The sequence below is a fragment of the Microcaecilia unicolor genome, chromosome 4 (genome assembly GCF_901765095.1).
Source record: "Microcaecilia unicolor chromosome 4, aMicUni1.1, whole genome shotgun sequence".
NCBI classification, from domain to species: domain Eukaryota; kingdom Metazoa; phylum Chordata; class Amphibia; order Gymnophiona; family Siphonopidae; genus Microcaecilia; species Microcaecilia unicolor.
The window spans coordinates 36,069,919-36,089,432 of NC_044034.1; the positions used below are offsets into that span (position 1 = coordinate 36,069,919).

General features: G+C 42.0%; 1 protein-coding gene across 15 annotated transcripts in view; it reads right to left on the reverse strand.

The window, feature by feature from the left end:
- SYTL2 (synaptotagmin like 2) overlaps positions 1-19,514 on the reverse strand; it is a 272,074-nt gene that overhangs the window by 40,306 nt on the left and 212,254 nt on the right. For 5 of the 15 annotated variants that reach the window (XM_030200133.1, XM_030200135.1, XM_030200134.1 and 2 more), the window contains 4 exons: positions 18,145-18,198; positions 11,927-11,977; positions 8,749-8,843; positions 3,014-3,133 (listed from right to left, as the gene is read on the reverse strand). In XM_030200133.1, coding sequence (XP_030055993.1) covers positions 3,014-3,133; positions 8,749-8,843; positions 11,927-11,977; positions 18,145-18,198 — 320 coding nt within the window. The remainder of the gene's footprint in view (positions 1-3,013; positions 3,134-8,748; positions 8,844-11,926; positions 11,978-18,144; positions 18,199-19,514) is intronic. The other 10 variants (XM_030200136.1, XM_030200127.1, XM_030200124.1 and 7 more) reach the window with 5 other exon arrangements.

Consider the following 19,514-nt stretch of genomic DNA (forward strand, 5'->3'; position numbering starts at 1 on the left):
CCCGCACTCAGCCCCAGCCAACTCCAAAGAACAGCAGACCCAGGAGAGAAACAAAAGGGGTGAACAGACTTCCACTGAACCTGTCCCAAAGCCAGACAAAGAAGAATAGTACAAGGCAGACTGCTAGATCTGCAGAATTCTCAGAATGAAGCAGATCAAAGGATAGCCAAAAACAGTTCCCCAAGGAAAACAACCCCAGAAGGTTCGAAAGAAAAGAAATGTCTTGCACTGAAGATAACAAGACAGTCTAGCAAGAGCAGTAAATGAAGGCACCTGCAGCCGTTTATACTATTCAGAAAGGATGTGAAAAAATAGCCTGCGCTGATAAAAGGCTACAGAGGAATGCACACCGGAGGGAACAAAAAAAAAAAAAACCCCCCAGCATAGTCTGAGGAAAAAAGGAAACAAAAAGTCCAGAAACAAAAATAAATTCCAACTGGGACCAGGAAGACAAATCCTCCCAGAGGCACTGGGCACAAAAAATCCTTCCCAGACACATTAGGAGCAGAACTAGCCCAAAGAACTAAGCAACATTTCTTACTGTAAATATGGGGGGGGGGGGGGGGTTGGGTTTTTTTTTTGTTGTTGTTGTTTACAAAAAGCAAAACATCCCAGAGAAAACAGAGCCCAAAACAGCCTCAGCTTTCCCAATATCTCACAGTGTAGTAGTCTAGCAGGAATGCCGCACCCGCAGCCGCATACTGCTGTGGTAAAACTAGACACACTGCCTGAAGCAACAGAAGGCAGGGTGCGGAAAATGGCCTGCACAGAGTGTCACTAGATCGTTTCCTTTTTTTTTTTTTTTTTTTACACGAAAAAGACAGCTTGAGTGAAACAAATTGTAAAGGCCCGAGAACTCGAGCAAAGAGAGAGCAGAATAAGGGGAGAAAATTCACCCAAAACACCAAAGGCAAGCCTATCTGATCAAAGGGACAAGTCAGGCTGGAAACAGAGATGGCGGTCCACACCCAACTGCTGCCAATACTAGCCAGGGTCCAGAGCCGAGTATGCTGGACAATAGGCTTCCCCAAACGAAGCACGCCAGAAGGAACAGGACTTGGCAGGCTGTCCTGGGAGCATGAAGAAAACAATGGTCCCGGCGGACTAAAGTGCACCGTAACCAAAGCAAAAAATTTGCCCAAAAAGACGCCAGCATGCAGGAAACAGAGCGGAGCAGCAGACCTCAAAGAGAAGGCCCACCAGCAACCCCCTGAAAGACCACCAAAAAGAAAGATAAAAAGAGTGCGTCGTCCTGACCAACGAAAAACCCTGTGACAACAGCAAACTACTGGGGAAATAAAAGCGTCAAAGAGAAGAGCCAGCAGCAAAGAAAAGAAAAAACAGCTTACCTCACACAAAAAGACAGGCAGAGCAGAGGCAACAGTTCACTTTGGAAGTGGTAAAGACCACACATATTTGCCCTACAGATGGCCCAGAAGAGGGAAAAATCAGCCCGCACCTTGCCATATCCAAGCCTACTGAGCCTCAAAAGCCTCAGGCGAGAGAGAGGAGGGGAGGGACCCAGAATTACTAACTATCCCCTAGTTGGCAGATGAGGAACTCAGGAGCACTGAGTATCATTGTAAAGAACCCAAATTCGGGTTACCAGCTCACCCCTTACTCAACCATCCCAAGCAGCTGCACATTCATCCACCATCTGCTAGGAGACAGAGAAAATACTGAGCTTGTCAGGCTGCACAATACCCTTAAGAGGCAAAGTACATGGAACAATTTTCTCTGTCTCCTTCCACTGGTGGATGACATAACCCATTGGTCTGGTCTGGTATTGAAGACGAGGACTGTTTAAAAAAAAATCACACACACAGGAGGTCTGTGAGAAAATAAGAATGAACCGGACACTGTGTGTGACAACTCTTTCCCAAAAGCCAAATGGAAAGCAGTAAACCAAACATGTTTTTGAAAAGAAGATGAAACAATGACATATAAAAACATTTTTCATGTGTAAAACATGTTTTATATGTGGAAAAAGAACTATTATACAATTTCACAGGGATATATGTGCATAAAAAAATTGGCATACTGAAAGAATGCATCTACTTCTATGGAATCTGCATGTACGCGTTCTTGGGGGTGGAGACGAGATGTACACCCATTTCAAAAATCCAGAAGTACATGTATAGAATACACACACAAAATTATGTCATGTTCAGGACAGGTTCTTGGTGCCTATTTTATAAATAGCATAGAGGTATCTACAGTCTTTATAAAATAAGCTTAAAAAAAAAAAGGTTCCTTTTGGATGTTCCACATGGGTGGCCTGTTATAAAATTACCTCCGTATAGAGCAAGGCTTCTAAAACCTGTCCCAATGACCCCACCACTAGTCTGTTTTCAGGATATCCACACTAAATAAGCATTAGCTACATTTAAATGAATTAAAGACTCAGTCTATGCTATCCTATCTCCTATGAACATAAGTTGCCCACTGGGTCAGTCCAAGGGTCCATCTAGCCCCAGTATCTTGTTTCCAACAATGAACAGTCCATTCATTGTGGATATCCTGAAAGCCAGGCTGGCTGTGAGATCATTGGGATAGGTTTGGGAAGCCCCCATATAGTTTCTGGAGTTTCAATTACTCTTAAGTATGCCATTTGTTGTTCCCTAATAATATCAATTTTTTTCCATCATTTTGTCATGGTGAAGCAAGGGTTAAAGAAACAGTATTCAGTTTTACTAATCATACTGAAAAATGTACTGCAAGCACAAAAAATGTAAAATGAAACACAACTGTAATATTGTTTGAAATATTACACACTGTTCTAATCTAAAAAAAAATTCCAAACAAAAGGACATTTTCAGGGCCTTCAACAGTTATTTCTGAGTGAGGTCATTCTGTTACAGTAAGCAGAAAACATGCACTTTGTTAGATCAAACCAGATTGGTCTAAACCAACTATCATAGTAACATAAGCTTCAGATTAATTAATAACAAGCCCACACAGAAGAGATTAGTGAAAGCAGAGAGTTATTTCAATGAAGCCTTCTTTTACATACAGAGGACATGGACGCCATGCCAGAGGAGCCACTAAGATTGGTTAGAGAGCTGGGGCTCTTCTTGTGTCTGCCAAGCTGAAAACTGCTTTCTGAGGTTGAGTCTGTCTCTCTGTCATCGCTCTATAAGACAGGGCACAAAGAAACAGGCTGTTGACGTTATTCAGAATTAAGCAGGCAACGGTGCGAGCATGAAACAATGCAGGCTGCAGCTCTGACAATCCTGGAAGCAACTTCTCACCACACTGCTACACTTACTGTTCAAGTTTATCTAAAGGATTAAACACAATAATGTTTAATCGTTATTGGCCCCTTTGCTACCATACCCTACAGCAGGTCTTGACAAATTTTCATTAAATCTAGGAGCCCAAAACGTACGCAGCCGTTTCTCTCTCGCTTCTCCTTCCCTACCCCTCCAAAACTATCCACAGTGAATTTTCTTTTTTTTTGGGGGGGGGGGGGGAGAGGAGAGGGCTGGGAATCACCTGCTAGATTAGCAGTAGCTCTTTCAGAAACTGATTTACTATGGTTTTTTTCTTATTCTATGTCCCTGGACAATGAAACTTTAGTAAATCAGTTCCTCAAGGTACCTTTGCAAATCACTGGCAGACCCAGCAGTCTCCCTTCCCACAGCATGCTATCAGCTATGTGACAGCACTACTTTGATAGGTAAAGTAGAGAGGCAACTGTCTCTGTTTCACATATCATCATGGATTGGGTCCTGATCAATCTCTCTACCCCTCTCTCATACCCCCTCCATCCAGCATTCACCCAGTCAGTGCTCATGCTCCTCTCCTCTAGCCTTCAGCCAGTCTTTCATGCGCCCCGTCACATCCTTTACCCTGTCAGTCTCTCTCATGTCCCACCTCCAGCCAAGCTTCTCATGCCTCCCCTAACCTAGTCTCTCTCTCTCATGCCACTGCCCCTCCAGCCTTCAGCCAGTCACTCTCTCATGCCCTCTCTCCCTCCTCTCAGTCACCAGCTTTTGCCTCCCTGTTCACAGCGCAGCCTCTGAAATGGCTTTCTTGGCTCTGCCAGTCTCTCATGCCCCCCTCTAACCTTCCCCTGATCAGTTTCTCTCATGCTCCCTGTCCAGCCTTACCCCATTCAGTCTCTCTCATGTCTCCCCTCCAGCCTGGCTTTCATGCCCTCTGTCCAGTCTTTACCCAGTCACTATCATGCTGCCCCTAAGCCTTCACCCAGCCAGTCTCTCTCATGTCTTCCCTCCAGCCTTCCCCTGGTGAGTCTCTCTCATCCCCCCTCCCACTCCAGCCTTACCCCAGTCTCTCTCATGCCCCTTCGCCCAGCCAGTCTCTCTCATGCCCCCCCAGCCTTCGCCTAGCCGGTCTCTCTCATACTATCCTCTATAGCCTTCACCCAGCCAGTCTCTCATGCCATCCCCTATAGCCTTCACCCAGCCAGTCTCTCATGCCCCCTCCAGCTTCACCCAGTCTCTCTCATGGCCCCCAGCCTTTACCCAGTCTCTCTCATGCCCCAACTCCAGCCAGGCTCTCATGCCTCCCCTCCAGCTTTAACCTAGTCTCTCTCAAACCTCTGCCCCTCCAGCCTTCAGCCAGTCACGCTCTCATGCCTTCCCTCCTCTCACAGTCACCAGCTTTCGCCTCCCTATTCGCAGTGCTGCCTCTGAAATGGGTTTCCTGGCTCTGCACAGCGATCGGGCTCTCCACAAATATGAGCCACACTGTGAAGGAAGTCTTGCAGTTTAAAGTCCCACGAGACTTCCCGAACTTCCTGCACAGCACAGCTCAAGTATGTGGAGAGCCCGATTGCTGTATAGAGCCAGAAAAGCCATTTCAGAGGCAATGCTGTGAACAGCGTAAAAAAGCTTATGGGGGTATGAAATCCCAGGCAGCAGGGTGCAATTTCTAGGCGCCATGGCAATCTGGCGCCCGGGATTTGTTCAGCCCTGCCCTGTGGGATGAATTTCCAGTGATGCGCACAGCAGCAAGATAGCCAGCTATATAAAAGAGTCAGACTTAAGCAAACTTTCAGCCATATCCCAGCGTTTGGTACCAGGCAGTTGAATACTTACATACAGATGATTAAAGCTAACATAACATAACATAAGATAATATAGTAACATAGTACATAACAGCAGAAAAAGACCTGCACAGTCCATGCAGTCTGCCCAACAAGATAACTCGCAAGCAAAAAGCATATCAAAGATATAGGAGTGCTGGGCAAATTTATTAGTACAAATACCCAATGTGGCCATGTTTTGCCCTATGGCTGCGTCAGGGGTCAGAAATTATAGGTGAAAATACCCAGCTTTCCCCTAATAGTTATAATGTCTCCAAATATATTGCAGCACTTCTTCACCAACAGAACAGATTTACCATCTCGCAGTTTTGCAACAGGCTGTATCCTGTTTTGTGTAAGTTTGTTTTCACTTCATATAATGCAGACAATGATCTAGGATTGGTTCATATACTATTGGCTATCAAATCTGATGTTTAAGTGCATTGTTCTCTGTTTTGAAAATTCAGTAAAAATTCAAATTAAAAAAAAAACACACCTCAAAAATAAAAATTGAGTTTTGGATCTTAACTCCTTAATTGGCTCTCTTTAGATGTGCAGTTTTGTGAAATCCATATAAGGGGGAGTTCTCAACATGAACTACCATTAAGATGTGTTATTTTACTGTTATAACCTGAGTTATTAGAAACTATGAAGGTGCATACAATGGAACCTGTGCTAAAACAGCACGAGTTAATGGTAAAATAACATGTCTTAACAGTAGCCCACATTCATAACTGAATCATACAAATACAATCGATTAAAACTTTAGCATGCCACATTGAAGCAGGCCCTGTGCCAGGGATGGGCATAGCTGCTTCCTCCTCCCCTCTCCAGTTAACCCAGTTACCCCCTTCCTGATCCTTAGTCCTCTCCTACACTCCTTTTCCTTTCCATTCTATATGATCTCCCTAGCTTGATCCTATCCCAAGGCCAACTCCAGTCTGAACACTCAGCATTATCCTGAGAGATTACAGAGTGTCATTACTGGTGTAATAAGCAAGCAGACATGAGGGAGGACGGTTTAACTAAAGATAAGCACATGTTACCTGCAGCAAGATCCATAGGAATAAAATGGGTCCTGTAACAGATAACATGCACTAACCTTTAGTAAAAGATCCCCACAGCATCACATGCCTTCTGGCCAGACAGCTGAGAATCAATGGAGGGAAAGGATTGCATAAGGAGGGGGGGGGGGGAGGGGCAGGATTCAAGGAGGAAAAGGATAATGGAAAGACAGGAAGAGAGAAAATCAGCAGAAAAGATTGTAGAGGGTGTGGTGGGAGGGTGGAGAGTAGAGAGAAATCTCTCAGGGAAGGGGAGGAATTCTTGAAAAACTTCATGTTCAGCGGGCTCTGTATTAAAGCATTAGTTAAGACATCTTTTTAGGACAGCTTTTCCAAATTCTCCAACCTAAATTGTACCATGGCAGTGGAGTCGATCCTAGAATTTGTTTGCTTTTTTTCCTCTCTCTCTCTTTCCTTTTATTGAACTTCCTTTCCTTTTCTGTTTTTATTTGTACACTGCTCTGATTTGTTTGAAGGGCGGTATATCAAGTCAAAATAAACTAAAAATGAATGTTTATTAAGCACGACAATCCAGGAGGGTGAAGGCCGTTTTATATCTAAAGTAGCAATTAACAGAGCCATATAGCAGTTTTAGAAAACACAATCATCTAGACAAATGTTATATCCATTAAAGACTGCAGCCTCTTTGTACTAACTTTATCTAAGGACCCAAAAATATTAATCATGAACAGGATCATGATGGGACCAACCAAAATCCTAAGAATTCTGAAATGTACTAACAGTACATTACAACAACATTTAGAAACATTTAGATAATACACTCAAAACAATAAAGCTAAGGTCTAGCTTGTGGCTCAGTGGTAGTGCTGTGTAGTGCCATGGGGACAGTCCCTGGTTTGATCCCCAGCTCAGGTCTTCTGCTGCAGAGGTCAGTAGGGAATGGGGTGTGAGGTTGCTGCTGCTTAGGAGATCCAATCCTATAGGAAGGACTAATGGTAAATTTCACAAGCTTTGATCACAAAACTAGTCACCGCTTATAAAAAAAACTAGTAAAAAAGGCCCATTTCTTAACGCTATGAAACGGGCGCTAGCAATGTAATGAGTTCCTGCCATTAATGTTTCCACGGTTGTATTCTGAATATAATTGTTGTTTACATCTGTAAGATTTCTTTATATACAATATTTTTTGTGTAAACTGTGTTACAATGTGGTAAAAGTTTTCCTTGTTCAGGCCCTTCAATCAGTTTAACAATCACATCAGAAGAGCTCCTTACTCGTGAGAATGCAACATACAGTTGCCCATGCGAGAGACAGAGTGACAGTGCATTTTACAGACAGTGTAAGAGAGAGATATACAGAGTGATTGAGTGTGTGTGTGAAGTCTGTGTGTGATGTGTGTGAGTGACAAAGTGATTAAATGTTTGTCTTCCCTTCCGTTCTGTGCACTTGCTTCCACTGATGTTCGTACCTCCCTGTATATGATTGTTTGTTAGAGATTCAATCCACTCCATTTCCCTCCTCCAAGTTCCATTCTGTCTGTTTGGCCCTTCGTTCCTGTGACATCGCATTTGTTTACTTGGCAACTATGCAGCATTCCGTTACCTTGACATGAGGGCGGGGACAGTGAGAGCCAATGAAACGCTGAACTACAGACTTACGAACCCTACACTGCCACAGTGCCACGAAGTCAGCTTCAGAATTTTGGAGGTACTTTTTATTATATAGGATAAAGCTTGCATATCTAAATATTTTAAAGATTTTTTTTTAAATCAGACCTCAGTATGGGGGTCAGGTGATGATGCAATTTTAATCACTCTGAACTGCTCAAAGTCGTCACTGGTCCTTAACAGTTTTTTTTATATATATTATTTTTTTATATATATTATTCTAAGCTGTCACTTAGCTGTTACTTAACTTGTATCGGCTGTAGAGGGTTATTAGTGCCCAACATGAATCATGAATCAAGACGACAAGAAAACCTCGGCACACAATGGCTTGGCAGTAAAAATGGGGGGGGGGGGGGGGGGGCTGATCCTTGATAAAGCCGCAAGTCTGCAAAACATGATTCATATCGGGCGCTAATAACACTCTACAGCCAATTCAACAACTAAGAAACAGATTATATTCATTAGTTTTACAAAAATAATATGGATGAAAGCATTGAAGAAAGCGAAGAAAAAAAAAACATATAAAAATCTATTATGGACCAGTGACAACTTTGTGCAGTTTAGAGTGATTAAAATTGCAACATCACCTGACCCCCATACTGAGGTCCAATAAAATTTTTTTAAAATATTTGGCTATGCAAGCTTTATTTGCTTAGGAGAGACCTTCTGGATCCAGGGTCCATGATTCAGGTTCCATGGAGCCCCCATGCACATGGCCCCTGATCAAGGACTGTCACTGCAATGACCAAACTAGTATGTTGGGGATGGGGTAGTACAGGGGGAAACACCCCCACTCAGTTGCTAATGAAAGCTCATGGCACTGGATCCCAGGCCCCATTCCATTTAGCTCAAACCCTACCCCCAAGCCTTCCCCACAAGTCCCAAAAATATTAAAGCCCATTTTCAAGTCTATAACAATACTGATCATTTCATTATTGAAGATAAATTTCAAACACAAACATGTATAACAAGTATCACATTTTTCATAGTATAAATTAAGACTTGCCTCTTCTTGCAGCAATGCTGGTACAGATTGGCTCAACCTTTTAAGTTTTTCAGCATTTGAAAACTGGTTGTCTGGGAATGAAGGCACTGTGGAAACTAAACAGTAGTATTTCAGTTTCAACATCTTTACACTGTTCTGACAAGAAAGCACTTAAATTTCAGTTGAACAAGAGTGGGATGGTAATAGAAGAACTTGTTTGTTTAGTCAAATTGTTAGACTCTGACAATAGTGAACCATCTAAACCGTCAGTGGCGTAGGCAAGGGTGGGCCGGGATGGGCCCAGGCCCACCCACTTTGGGCTCAGGGCCACTCAGTAGCAGCACACCTATGATGTGACTGGCAGGGATCCCCAAGCCCCACCAGCCGAAAACTCCCAACAACTGTCCCTCCTGGGTACCTTGAAAATAGCAGATCTTCGCCTCCAGTGAACAGCGACTGATGCATACTGCTCGCTCCAGACCCAGAGCCTTCCCTCTGATGTATTCCCCCACCTATGCGGAAACAGGAAGTTGCATCAGAGGGAAGGCTGTGGGGCCAATATGAGCAGTGTGTATTAGATGCTGCTTGCTGCGGGTGAAAATCTATTTAAAAGGTATGCGGGGGCGGGGAGATGTTTGAGAGACCATATGGCATGCAGGCGAGAGAGGGCGAGACCATATCACTTGTGGGACAAAGCGGAGTTCTTCTGCCCACCCATCTTGGGCCCAGGCCCACCCAAAACTGGGTGTCTGGCTACGCACCTGTAAACCGTACTAGGAATAAGCAAAACAGAAACATACAGAAGAGAAAATACGGTTAAACGTCTCACCCATAGCGCTATGAAGCTTTTCATTTATGTTATTAGGAATGAATATGAGAATAAAAGTAAACTTATTATATTGTACCTAAAGGCTCAATATTAAAAAAAAACAAAAAAACAACTTGTCTGAGCAGCAGCACCTGCTGCCTGGATGAGTCTTGCCGACCAAGGCCAGTTGGCAATTTTAAGCATCACTATCTGGATAATGCCACTTGAAACTATCACAGACCACCCCAGTGTTATCTGGCTAGTGCTAGAGAGTTCGAGGGGCAGAGCCAAGAGTTATCCAGAAACTGGTAATATTCAGCATGGTATCTAGATAACTAGGACAGCCCAAAATAAAAGGCTATCCTTAATTATCTGGACAGTAGTGTAGAGTAACACTCGTCTGAATAATGGCGGCAGTCACTGGTATACCCGGACATTTAACAGGCAAAATCTGGATCGCAGCCAGCGCTGAATATTTGGATATACGTTTAAACTCCACAGCTGGCATTTCAAAGGAATACCAAACATGACGTTAAAATATTGATGTTTGTTTTGTTTGAAAATCAATTTATTTTTCCTGCAGTGCCATATGCTCTCTGCTGTCTATTAGCCCATACAGCAAACTACTGTGCAAGTGGTTTGAATGTTTTACTGCTTGATGACTGCTTAGCATGTATTACAGCCTGCTAATGCGTTCTACCGTTCAGAGTCAATGGTGGGGTGGCTGAAGGTAGGAAAACATTTTGGTGGAAACAAAAAATAAATACACCAACTTGTCTAACGTAACAGTTTGAAGAGAGTAAAAGTTCTGGCTTTAATCATCTGGTGAAGCAAGCTCTTTGGCATGTTCTTGAGATCTGTCACATATTTATATATTAATAAGCAATCATCTAGCTTTATTATTGTCTGAGCAAGGCACTTCAGGCATCCACGATCTCTCTTTCCGATTCTGCCGACGGGATGTTCGAATCCACGTCAGGCAAGTTGAACTCTCCCAACAGTAGCACCTCCCCTTTCATATCAATCTTTTGTATATCTTCTATTGGATCCTTGTCCAGCTTCTCCGTTCCAAATAATGGGTGGAGTGGAACGGGTAGATGTGAAGCGTCTGTTTACGCTTTCCAAAAGTGCTAGGACTAAGGGGCATACAGTGAAGCTACAATGTAGTAAATTTAGAACGAATCTGAGAAAAGTTTTCTTCACTCAATGTGTAATTAAACTCTGGAATTGTTGCCAGAGAATGTGGTACAGGCGGTTAGCTTAGCGGAGTTTAAAGAAGATTTGGACCTTCTAGAAGAAAAGTCCATAGACCGTTATTAAATGGACTTGGGGAAAATCCACTGTTTCTGGGATAAGCAGTATAAAATGTTTTGTACTTTTTTGGGATCTTGCCAGGTATTTGGTGGGAGGCGGGACTGGTGGTTGGGAGGCAGGGATAGTGCTGGGCAGACTTATACGGTCTGTGCCAGAACCGGTGGTGGGAGGCGGGGCTGGTGGTTGGGAGGTGGGGATAGTGCTGGGCAGACTTATACGGTCTGTGCCCTGAAAAGGACAGGTACAAATCAAGGTAAGGTATACACAAAAAGTAGCACATATGAGTTTATCTTGTTGGGCAGACTGGATGGACCGTGCAGGTCTTTTTCTGCCGTCATCTACTATGTTACTATGTTACAGGGGCATAAAGTGGTAAGAAAAAGGTCAACAGATACCATCACATATATTGAGACCACTGGAATTGATGTAGTGGTTATGATGTGATAAATAGTAAATGGGGTGGGTTAATAGCAACTTTGACCAACCATACAAACTTCTATTTGGCACGTAATTTTAATTGCTTCTATTAGATAAAGTCTAGTTTAAACAGATGAATGGGTTTCTGAGATTTGGAAGTGTTTCACCATGGCTTCTAGATCTCAAACATTCTACAGATGTCACACAGTTTTGTTTTTTAAATGTCTCTCATGCACGATATAGATTGAAATTTTGTAGATGCTCAGCATGCCAGAAACAGGCCAACTGTATATTTGCAACAATGTTCTACCTGTTGTATCTCTGCAGTTCCATCAGAAATCCAAATGTGAGCTTGCAAAACATGCATGCAAGTTGAAGCAACTTATAATATATGTCTTTTCCAGTTGTAAATGGTTAACGTAACTGCTGTTAGTATAAACCAAATAATTTGCAAAGCAACTACTGCTTCTATGTGAATTTAACGTGCAGTTGTAGATATTAAGCTAGAAGCAAATGTGTCAGCCACGCCAAGCATTTAGAGTAAAGAGTAGTGAGCCGAGATATTATGGAGCTTAGTTAGTTGTTTGTGAGCTGGAGACGCATGAAATTAAGTGGTCGTGAGTTTTATTAGGCTTTTGCTAGAGGGATCCCAGTACTCACTTCTTGGCATGCCCTCATGTGTCTCCTGTGGCTGATCTGTTTTCTGATCTGCTTAGAAATCCAATATTGATAACAATTAAACAAATGGGATGTTTAATAACTGAGTTACATCAAGTTTATTTTAAAAGATTTTCCATTTGTTCCTTAGTTAGTGCGGTGGCCTGAGAACCAGGGGAACTGGGTTCAATTCCCACTGCAGCTCCTTGCAACTCTGGGCAACTTAACCCTCCATTGCCCCAGGTACAAAATAAGTATCGGGATATAATATGAAAACCGCTTTGATTGTAACCACAGAAAGGTGGTATATCAAATTCCATCCCCTACCACACCCCTGCCCCCTAAAAATTGTTCTATATATAATACAGGAACAAGTAAGGCTCTCATTGAAATCAGACAAATACAGTACCTAATAAAACTATTTTGTCTCCATTTTCCTAAGCTCTATATTTCAGTAAAAAATAAATTTTTCAGGTTATTGTATAGATGCCAACAGTGCCAGTAACGCAATGAGAAAATACCAGCTTTCCAACTTCCTACAGATTTAGATTTATTCATCTATAACCCGCCTATAAAACTAAGTGGCGTGCAAATACTATATACATAAAATATAAACAGAAATCTTAAAACTTATACATAAAATATATTTTAAAAAAATACCAAACATTTACAAACTTAGGGCCTTCACTAGCACAGTTTGGTAAAAGAGGCACTCAAATAATACAGCATACTAATGTTTCATCTATAATATAACGATAATTTATGTCTTCACAAACACTTTCTTGCACTTTTTCAATTATTATGGGCACTGTTTATAGGTGTGCTAGTGTTTTTAGCATGCGCTAAAAATTAGCACATGCTAACGCTAGAGACACCCATATATTCCTATCGGTGTCTCTAGCATTAGCGATTGCACCCATCGCGCGGCTTAGTAGGCAGGCCCTACATCTGTTACATCCAGGGGCGTATCTGTGTGGGGCCACAGGGGCCTGGGCCCCCGCAGATTTTGCCCTGGACCCCCCTACCGCCGTCAACCCTCCCCGTTGCCGTTGTTTACCTTTGCTGGCGGGGGACCCCAACCCCCCGCCAGCCGAAGTCCGCTTGCCGCCTTTTAAAGATATTTCTTCAGCTGGCGGGGGACCCCAACCCCCGCCAGCCAACCCGACGTCTTTAAAGTTCTTCTTCGGCCTCTGTGGCTGTGCTGTAGTTGACTGTTCAATCCAGTTCGGAGTCTGACGTCCCAGCACGTTGTACGTGCAGGACAACATGCTGGGACGTCAGACTCCGAACTGGATTGAACAGTCAACTACAGCACGGCCACGGAGGCCGAAGAACTTTAAAGACGTCGGGTTGGCTGGTGGGGGGTTGGGGTCCCCCGCCAGCAAAGGTAAATAACGGCAGCGGGGGAGGGTTGACGGCGGGGGGGGGGAGGGTGGAGAGTCGTTGGTGGGGAGGTTCTGGCAATGGCGGCAGTGGCGGGGGGGGGGGGGTCGTTGGGGGGGGGGGCTAAAATGTGCCCCCTCTCTCTGGCTCTGGCCCCCCCTACCGCCAGAGTCCAGATACGCCTCTGGTTACATCATTTGCTAATTTGTGCTGCCATTATAGGCCTTCACAAACAGATGACATTTGAAAAGTCTCTTAAATTGCCTTACTTTAGAGTTCAATTCCCACTTCAGGCACAGGCAGCTCCTTGTGACTCTGGGCAAGTCACTTAACCCTCCATTGCCCCAGGTACAAATAAGTACCTGTATACAATATGTAAGCCGCATTGAGCCTGCTATGAGTGGGAAAGTGCGGGGTACAAATGTAACAAAAATAAAATGGTGAAAATCACCAAAGGACAAATTAGAAGCAGAAATATAGTCTGTGCATGTTTTGTGTCAGGATTTTTATTTGTTTTCAGATTCTTCAGAGTTTTAATATACTTCCTTATTTTTTTTCAGTCACTTTAACATTTCTGTGACACATCATGCTACCATTAGAAATGGGTAAAATAGCACTTACTTCCATATCTAACTCACAGGGTTCTGATTTATCTTCCCCTTCAAATTTTAGACCTATTGCGGGTATTTCGCTACTTAATTGCCTGCTTACATATGTTTCCAGGAGTTTAGTGTCTGTGTACATTGAAAAATTTTCATATGTACATTACTCGCAATTTGGCTTTAGGACTAAACACAGCACTGAAGCTGGCCATGACTACAGAGAAAAAAAAATATTTGTCAGGGTAAACAGATTATTCTTCTTCAGTACGACATATCGGCTGCTTTTGATTCAGTGGATCATTACTTTTTATTGAATAAAATGAGTGAGATTGGAATGGTGGGTCCTGTTCTGGATTGGTTTAGAGATTTTTTGCTTTATCGATATTATTGTGTTTGGGAAAAATGGTAAATCTTCTCAAAGTTCGCACTCAACTTGTGGAATGCCTCAGGGCTCCAGCTTGTCAACCATGCTGTTTAATCTGTTTGTGAGTTCTTTGGGAACAATTCCACTGATTGAAGGTGAACCATTACTTTCTTATGCTGATGTTGGTTCCAGTATGTGTGAAGTTGGAAGATACTTTCAGAAAATTTCCTGTTGTATGGATAAGAACCAGAACTGGACAAATACTAATTTGCCCAGGTTAAATGCTAGTAAAATCAAAGTTTTTTGGTTTCAGAATCCATCTATACTAACATCTTCTATGATTACATTACTTCTGGGTAAAACGTTACAGGTTGATGAGAGGGCACAGATATAGCATTTGTACAGGAGGTGCAAACATTTGGTTAAAAACCTGGGTGGTTAATATATTTGCAGCAGCATATAGTGGCAGGCAACATGGAGTGGTAAACAAAAACCTGACCCTCATACCCCATACCATCTTCCAAGATCCATATGGCTATTTCCTAATCGTAGAGGGGGAGCTCTGGGGATGAAAAATAGCTCTCCGCAATGTATACACCCTTAATGTTTATTCATATAAAATTTTCTCCAAATTGATCACCATGCTTGCAGAATTTGATACATATCAACTTGTGATTGCAGGAGACTAACATCACCAGTGACCCAAAGGAGATACATTTTACCTTTAATTCACACTCACATGGCATTCATGCACGTTTAGATTATATATTACATGAAGTCTTCTTAACAATGAAGTTAGCATATAGGGGATTCTGGTGTCTCTGATCATGATCCCATTTGACTTAAAGTGAAGGGCGAGTGAAAAGTCTAGGGTATGGAAAATGAACCCTACCTTATATTTGGACAGTGACATTCACATTTACTTGCACAAGGCGTGACAAGCATTTGAGATAGAAAACAATAAAGGAGATGTTAATCCCTGAACTGGAAAGCAGCTAAAGATGTTATGAGGGCCAAGATAATATCCTACTCTGCAGGGCAGAGGCAGAGAGAGAGAGAGAGAGAGCAGGCCGCAGCAGGGCACCTCGGGGAAAGGAGGGAAAGGTGGATACTATGGGGACGGTAGTGCCAGTTATCAGGTGGGGAGGAGAGGACAAAAGCACCGGTCATCGGGTGGGAACTCGAATATAAACCGAGACACTTTTTTGGCCCCAAAATCATGTTTTATATTCTAGTATATACAGTAATAGGTAAACTACAAGGGTGAAAACAGTCTGCTCACACAGTTGGGTCCACAAAGACTACAGATACCCAACACAGCAGCTTTTGAACTGTGTGCCATAACAACTCTCAAAAAGAGCTGGGTTTGAGACTAGAAAGGCCATATTCATAACTTTTTAGATAGTTAAGGATCAGATTTATGAATCTGAAAAAATTAGGACAAACCACAAGAAGCCTGTAAACCACTTGAGTGGAATGATTGTCAGTGTCTTGTTCCTCTCGATAGTAGGCCGTGCCTTTTCTTGCTGTGTTATAATGGGTAAGGCTGCTGTGGCCTATTCCTGGGTATGAGATATGTTGTGTGGGGCTTAGTCTTTCTGATGATTCCCAGCTGATATCAGTAATGAGGCTATATAGCTAGTTCCTCATACAGAGATGTCTTGCCTATTTGTGCTCAGCCAGTTCCTGTGCCAGCTGCTGGTTCATCATGGCTTCTTTCTTTATTCCAGTCTTGTTTCTGGACCCTCGCCTTGTTTATGTTGTCCTTGTTCAAGATTCCTGCCTAGTTCCTGGCTCTTGTTTCTGAATTCTAGTTTTCCACTTGAGACCTGGTCTTGTTCACTGAAATCCTGACATCTGCCTGAACCCAAGGGCTCATCCTGTGGGGAACAAGGGCTGCTAAAGGCAAAAGAACATCCCTGTCCATAGCTGATGTGTGCCTCTATTTTATATCTGTACCTTTATAGAGGTTCTCCGCATAAACTGCTTGTAAGCCATCACAGCTATTTTGGAACACGTCATATGCCTAAAGTGACTTGTGTGTTGATAATGCTCTTCTGCTTATTCAGAATTGTAAGCTGTTTTTAGAGCATTTTCAGTTCTGTGGCAACTTCTGAAATACCACATAAATAACTGTGAATGTACCACATTTTGGAAAAAGAGCTGTAGCGCTTTTAAAACTTTTTGCTTGTAAGAAATTAGATCCTTGAGCTAAATGTACATGGTTTCAAAACTGTGCAAACCGGTTTGCCATCTTTTGATATTCTTTGTGCCTGATCCTTAATGTAAAAGATTATTTTACAGCATATGAAGCTGAATGTGCACAAATATGCAGCTACATTAAAAAAAATCATGCTTGAACCATCATATTTAATGCTTAGAGAAAAAGTGAAGGCTTTTTTCTTTGGTTAAATTTAAGCTGTATTTTATTCATTTATCCAGACTTTCTAGACTGTATTGGTGACAATACAAGACTGTGGGGGGAAGTTATCAACGTGGGTTATTGTTAAGTCAGATTATTTTACAAGTCACGTTATTTTAGCACAGGGTGTCATGAGACCCTCTATTGTTCTTTATTTCATTTTTGTGATTGTTTAATGAAGATGAGATGGCATCAACTTATTTACTTTGTTTCTGAGTTGTTTGTAGAAATGGGGATGGAGGGATTTTTGATTTTATGCTTAGTTGGTTGTTATATGGATAATAAATCGCATGCCCCCTAAGCACTAGGACTAGGGGGCATGCGATGAAACTACAGTGTAGTAAATTTAAAACAAATCGGAGAAAATGTTTCTTCACCCAAGCGTAATTAAACTCTGGAATTCGTTGCTGGAGAACGTGGTGAAGGCGGTTAGCTTGGCAGAGTTTAAAAAGGGGTTAGACCGTTTCCTAAAGGACAAGTCCATAAACCGCTACTAAATAGACTTGGGAAAAATCCACAATTCCAGGAATAACATGTATAGAATGTTTGTACGTTTGGGAAGCTTGCCAGGTGCCATTGGCCTGGATTGGCTGCTGTCGTGGACAGGATGCTGGGCTCGATGGACCCTTGGTCTTTTCCCAGTGTGGCATTACTTATGCACTTAATCTATTGGTACGGTAAACCACCAAAGGTCATTTGTAATTGAGGGATGTCGTTAACAATGTGGGCTTCCTTCAAGACATGTTATTTTATGATTAACTCATGCTTTTTTAAGCAACAGGACCTCATTACTAATAACGTAACAGTAAAACAGCCTGCTTAATGGTAGCCCACATTAATAATTTCCCCCTGAGTGGTACGTCAAGTTTAATAAGTAAACAAAGTGGACAAGAGACATGTTCCATGTACATTGTATTGTGAGGTTCGATTCATCTAGTAAAACGTCAGGAAAACTGAGCTCTATATTAGATATGGGAATGCCAAATTTCAACCAAGTAATCTATTTACTATTTTTACGTAAACATTGAATGGCAAATATTCTTCATTTTATTAGTTTGCTAGAAAATATCTGCAGTATTGAAAACGCTTATGTGGCAAATGTCTTGCTAAAAATACCTAATAGCAAGCATATCTGATTTTATTTCATTGTGCTTGTTGTTGCAATTAGTTCCACACAACTGTAGTGCGAACTTCCTCACCGGTCTTCCTCAGGAGGTTTTTTAGACCGGTGAGGAAGTTTGTACGGCAATTTTGTGGAACTAACTGTAACAATAAGCCGAGCATCTGAGGTCTTTTTCTCCTTTTATACGATGAAGTAAAATCAGATATGCTTGCTATAGGTATATTTAGAAAATAACTACAAAATAGTGAATTAATGAAATCACCTGAAATACAATTCATATGTTCAAAATGCACATTAAGTTCATGCATATACAAATGAAATATTTACCATCTTCATCACTAAGTACTAATTCTTCCTTGGGAAGATCTACTTTTCTCTGATCTGTTCAGGAGACATTAATAAAGGGTTCAGTATTCTGCATCATATGGGGTTTTCTGGAATCCACTTTATAGACAGGAAAGAAGGTTACCAAGGACAATGCAATCAAAAAAGCAGGTGAGAGATGTATTCCTTAAAAAAAGCTTCTGATAGGTTAGCTACCTTTTCCAGGAACATGCCGCATCATTAGGAGGCCTATTCAGTAACATATGGTAATCCATTAATGTCACTGTACGCAATACATGCATTATTTAGTAAATAGGCCCTATCGGATGGCATGCAGCCCACAATGAACAATATGTAACATTACCACAGATTAATATGCACATGAGAAAAGGGGTGTAACTGCCTGATTTCATTAAATATTTATCACAAAATCTGAATATATTTGCTAACTTACAAATGCTACTACTGAAAAAGGTGTGAGCAAAATCCAAATAAATAAGGCAGGTGCGAAACCATCTGGCACTGAGCTGTTTTAAAACTCATTCATTATCACAAATTTGTTTTGCATATCACCTCAGAAGTCCACGTTTCCTCAGAATCAGTTGAGCAAGCAACTTTATAATACTGAGTTTTAAGAGGCCTCTCAACATTCAGTTTTATATTAACCCTCCTTCAGTCAGCACCACCTATAACCCATATTATTTAGTTCTAACTATGGCCTTACTTTTTTTTATCTTTTACTTCCCCTGTTTGTGCCTGTGTTTCTTGTCAGTCTGTTTTAATCAGGAACTGCTTCCTGGTACTTACAGTCTACTCTATGTGTCTCTGTACAGCAATGTTAATTAATCGTATGGCTATACAAATAACTATGTATTTATATACAATTTTACTATAAATGAAGCTAACAATATTACAAATTTTTAGTAAAAACATTATACTAGAAAATTTGAATTCATAGGGACAACTATACAGTATCCCATATCCAGTTAACATTTACCTCTGACTGCTGAACATATTTTCCTAAGGGAGGTAATTATCATGATGCAGTAAAAGGCAGGCTTTTGTTGCACCTTAATGCACCACAGGATTCATCAACTGGTGGTAGCTCAGTACCACAGGTTACTGACTTCTGGTATATGAATAATACTGCTTGTGAGCCACCTCGCAAGCAGCATTATTCTACTTTCTCAAGAGCATCGGGATTGGTCCAATACTCCTAGGCTGCACTTTAAAGGGGCCAGCATTTGACCAGAGAAACTGCCTGCTCCCTTTCTCCCTCTGCCCCAGGTAGCACCCCAAAGCCAGACTCCTCCCCACCAATTCACACCCTCCAACCCTTATCCATAAGGACCTACCTAGAAGGACTCTTCCCA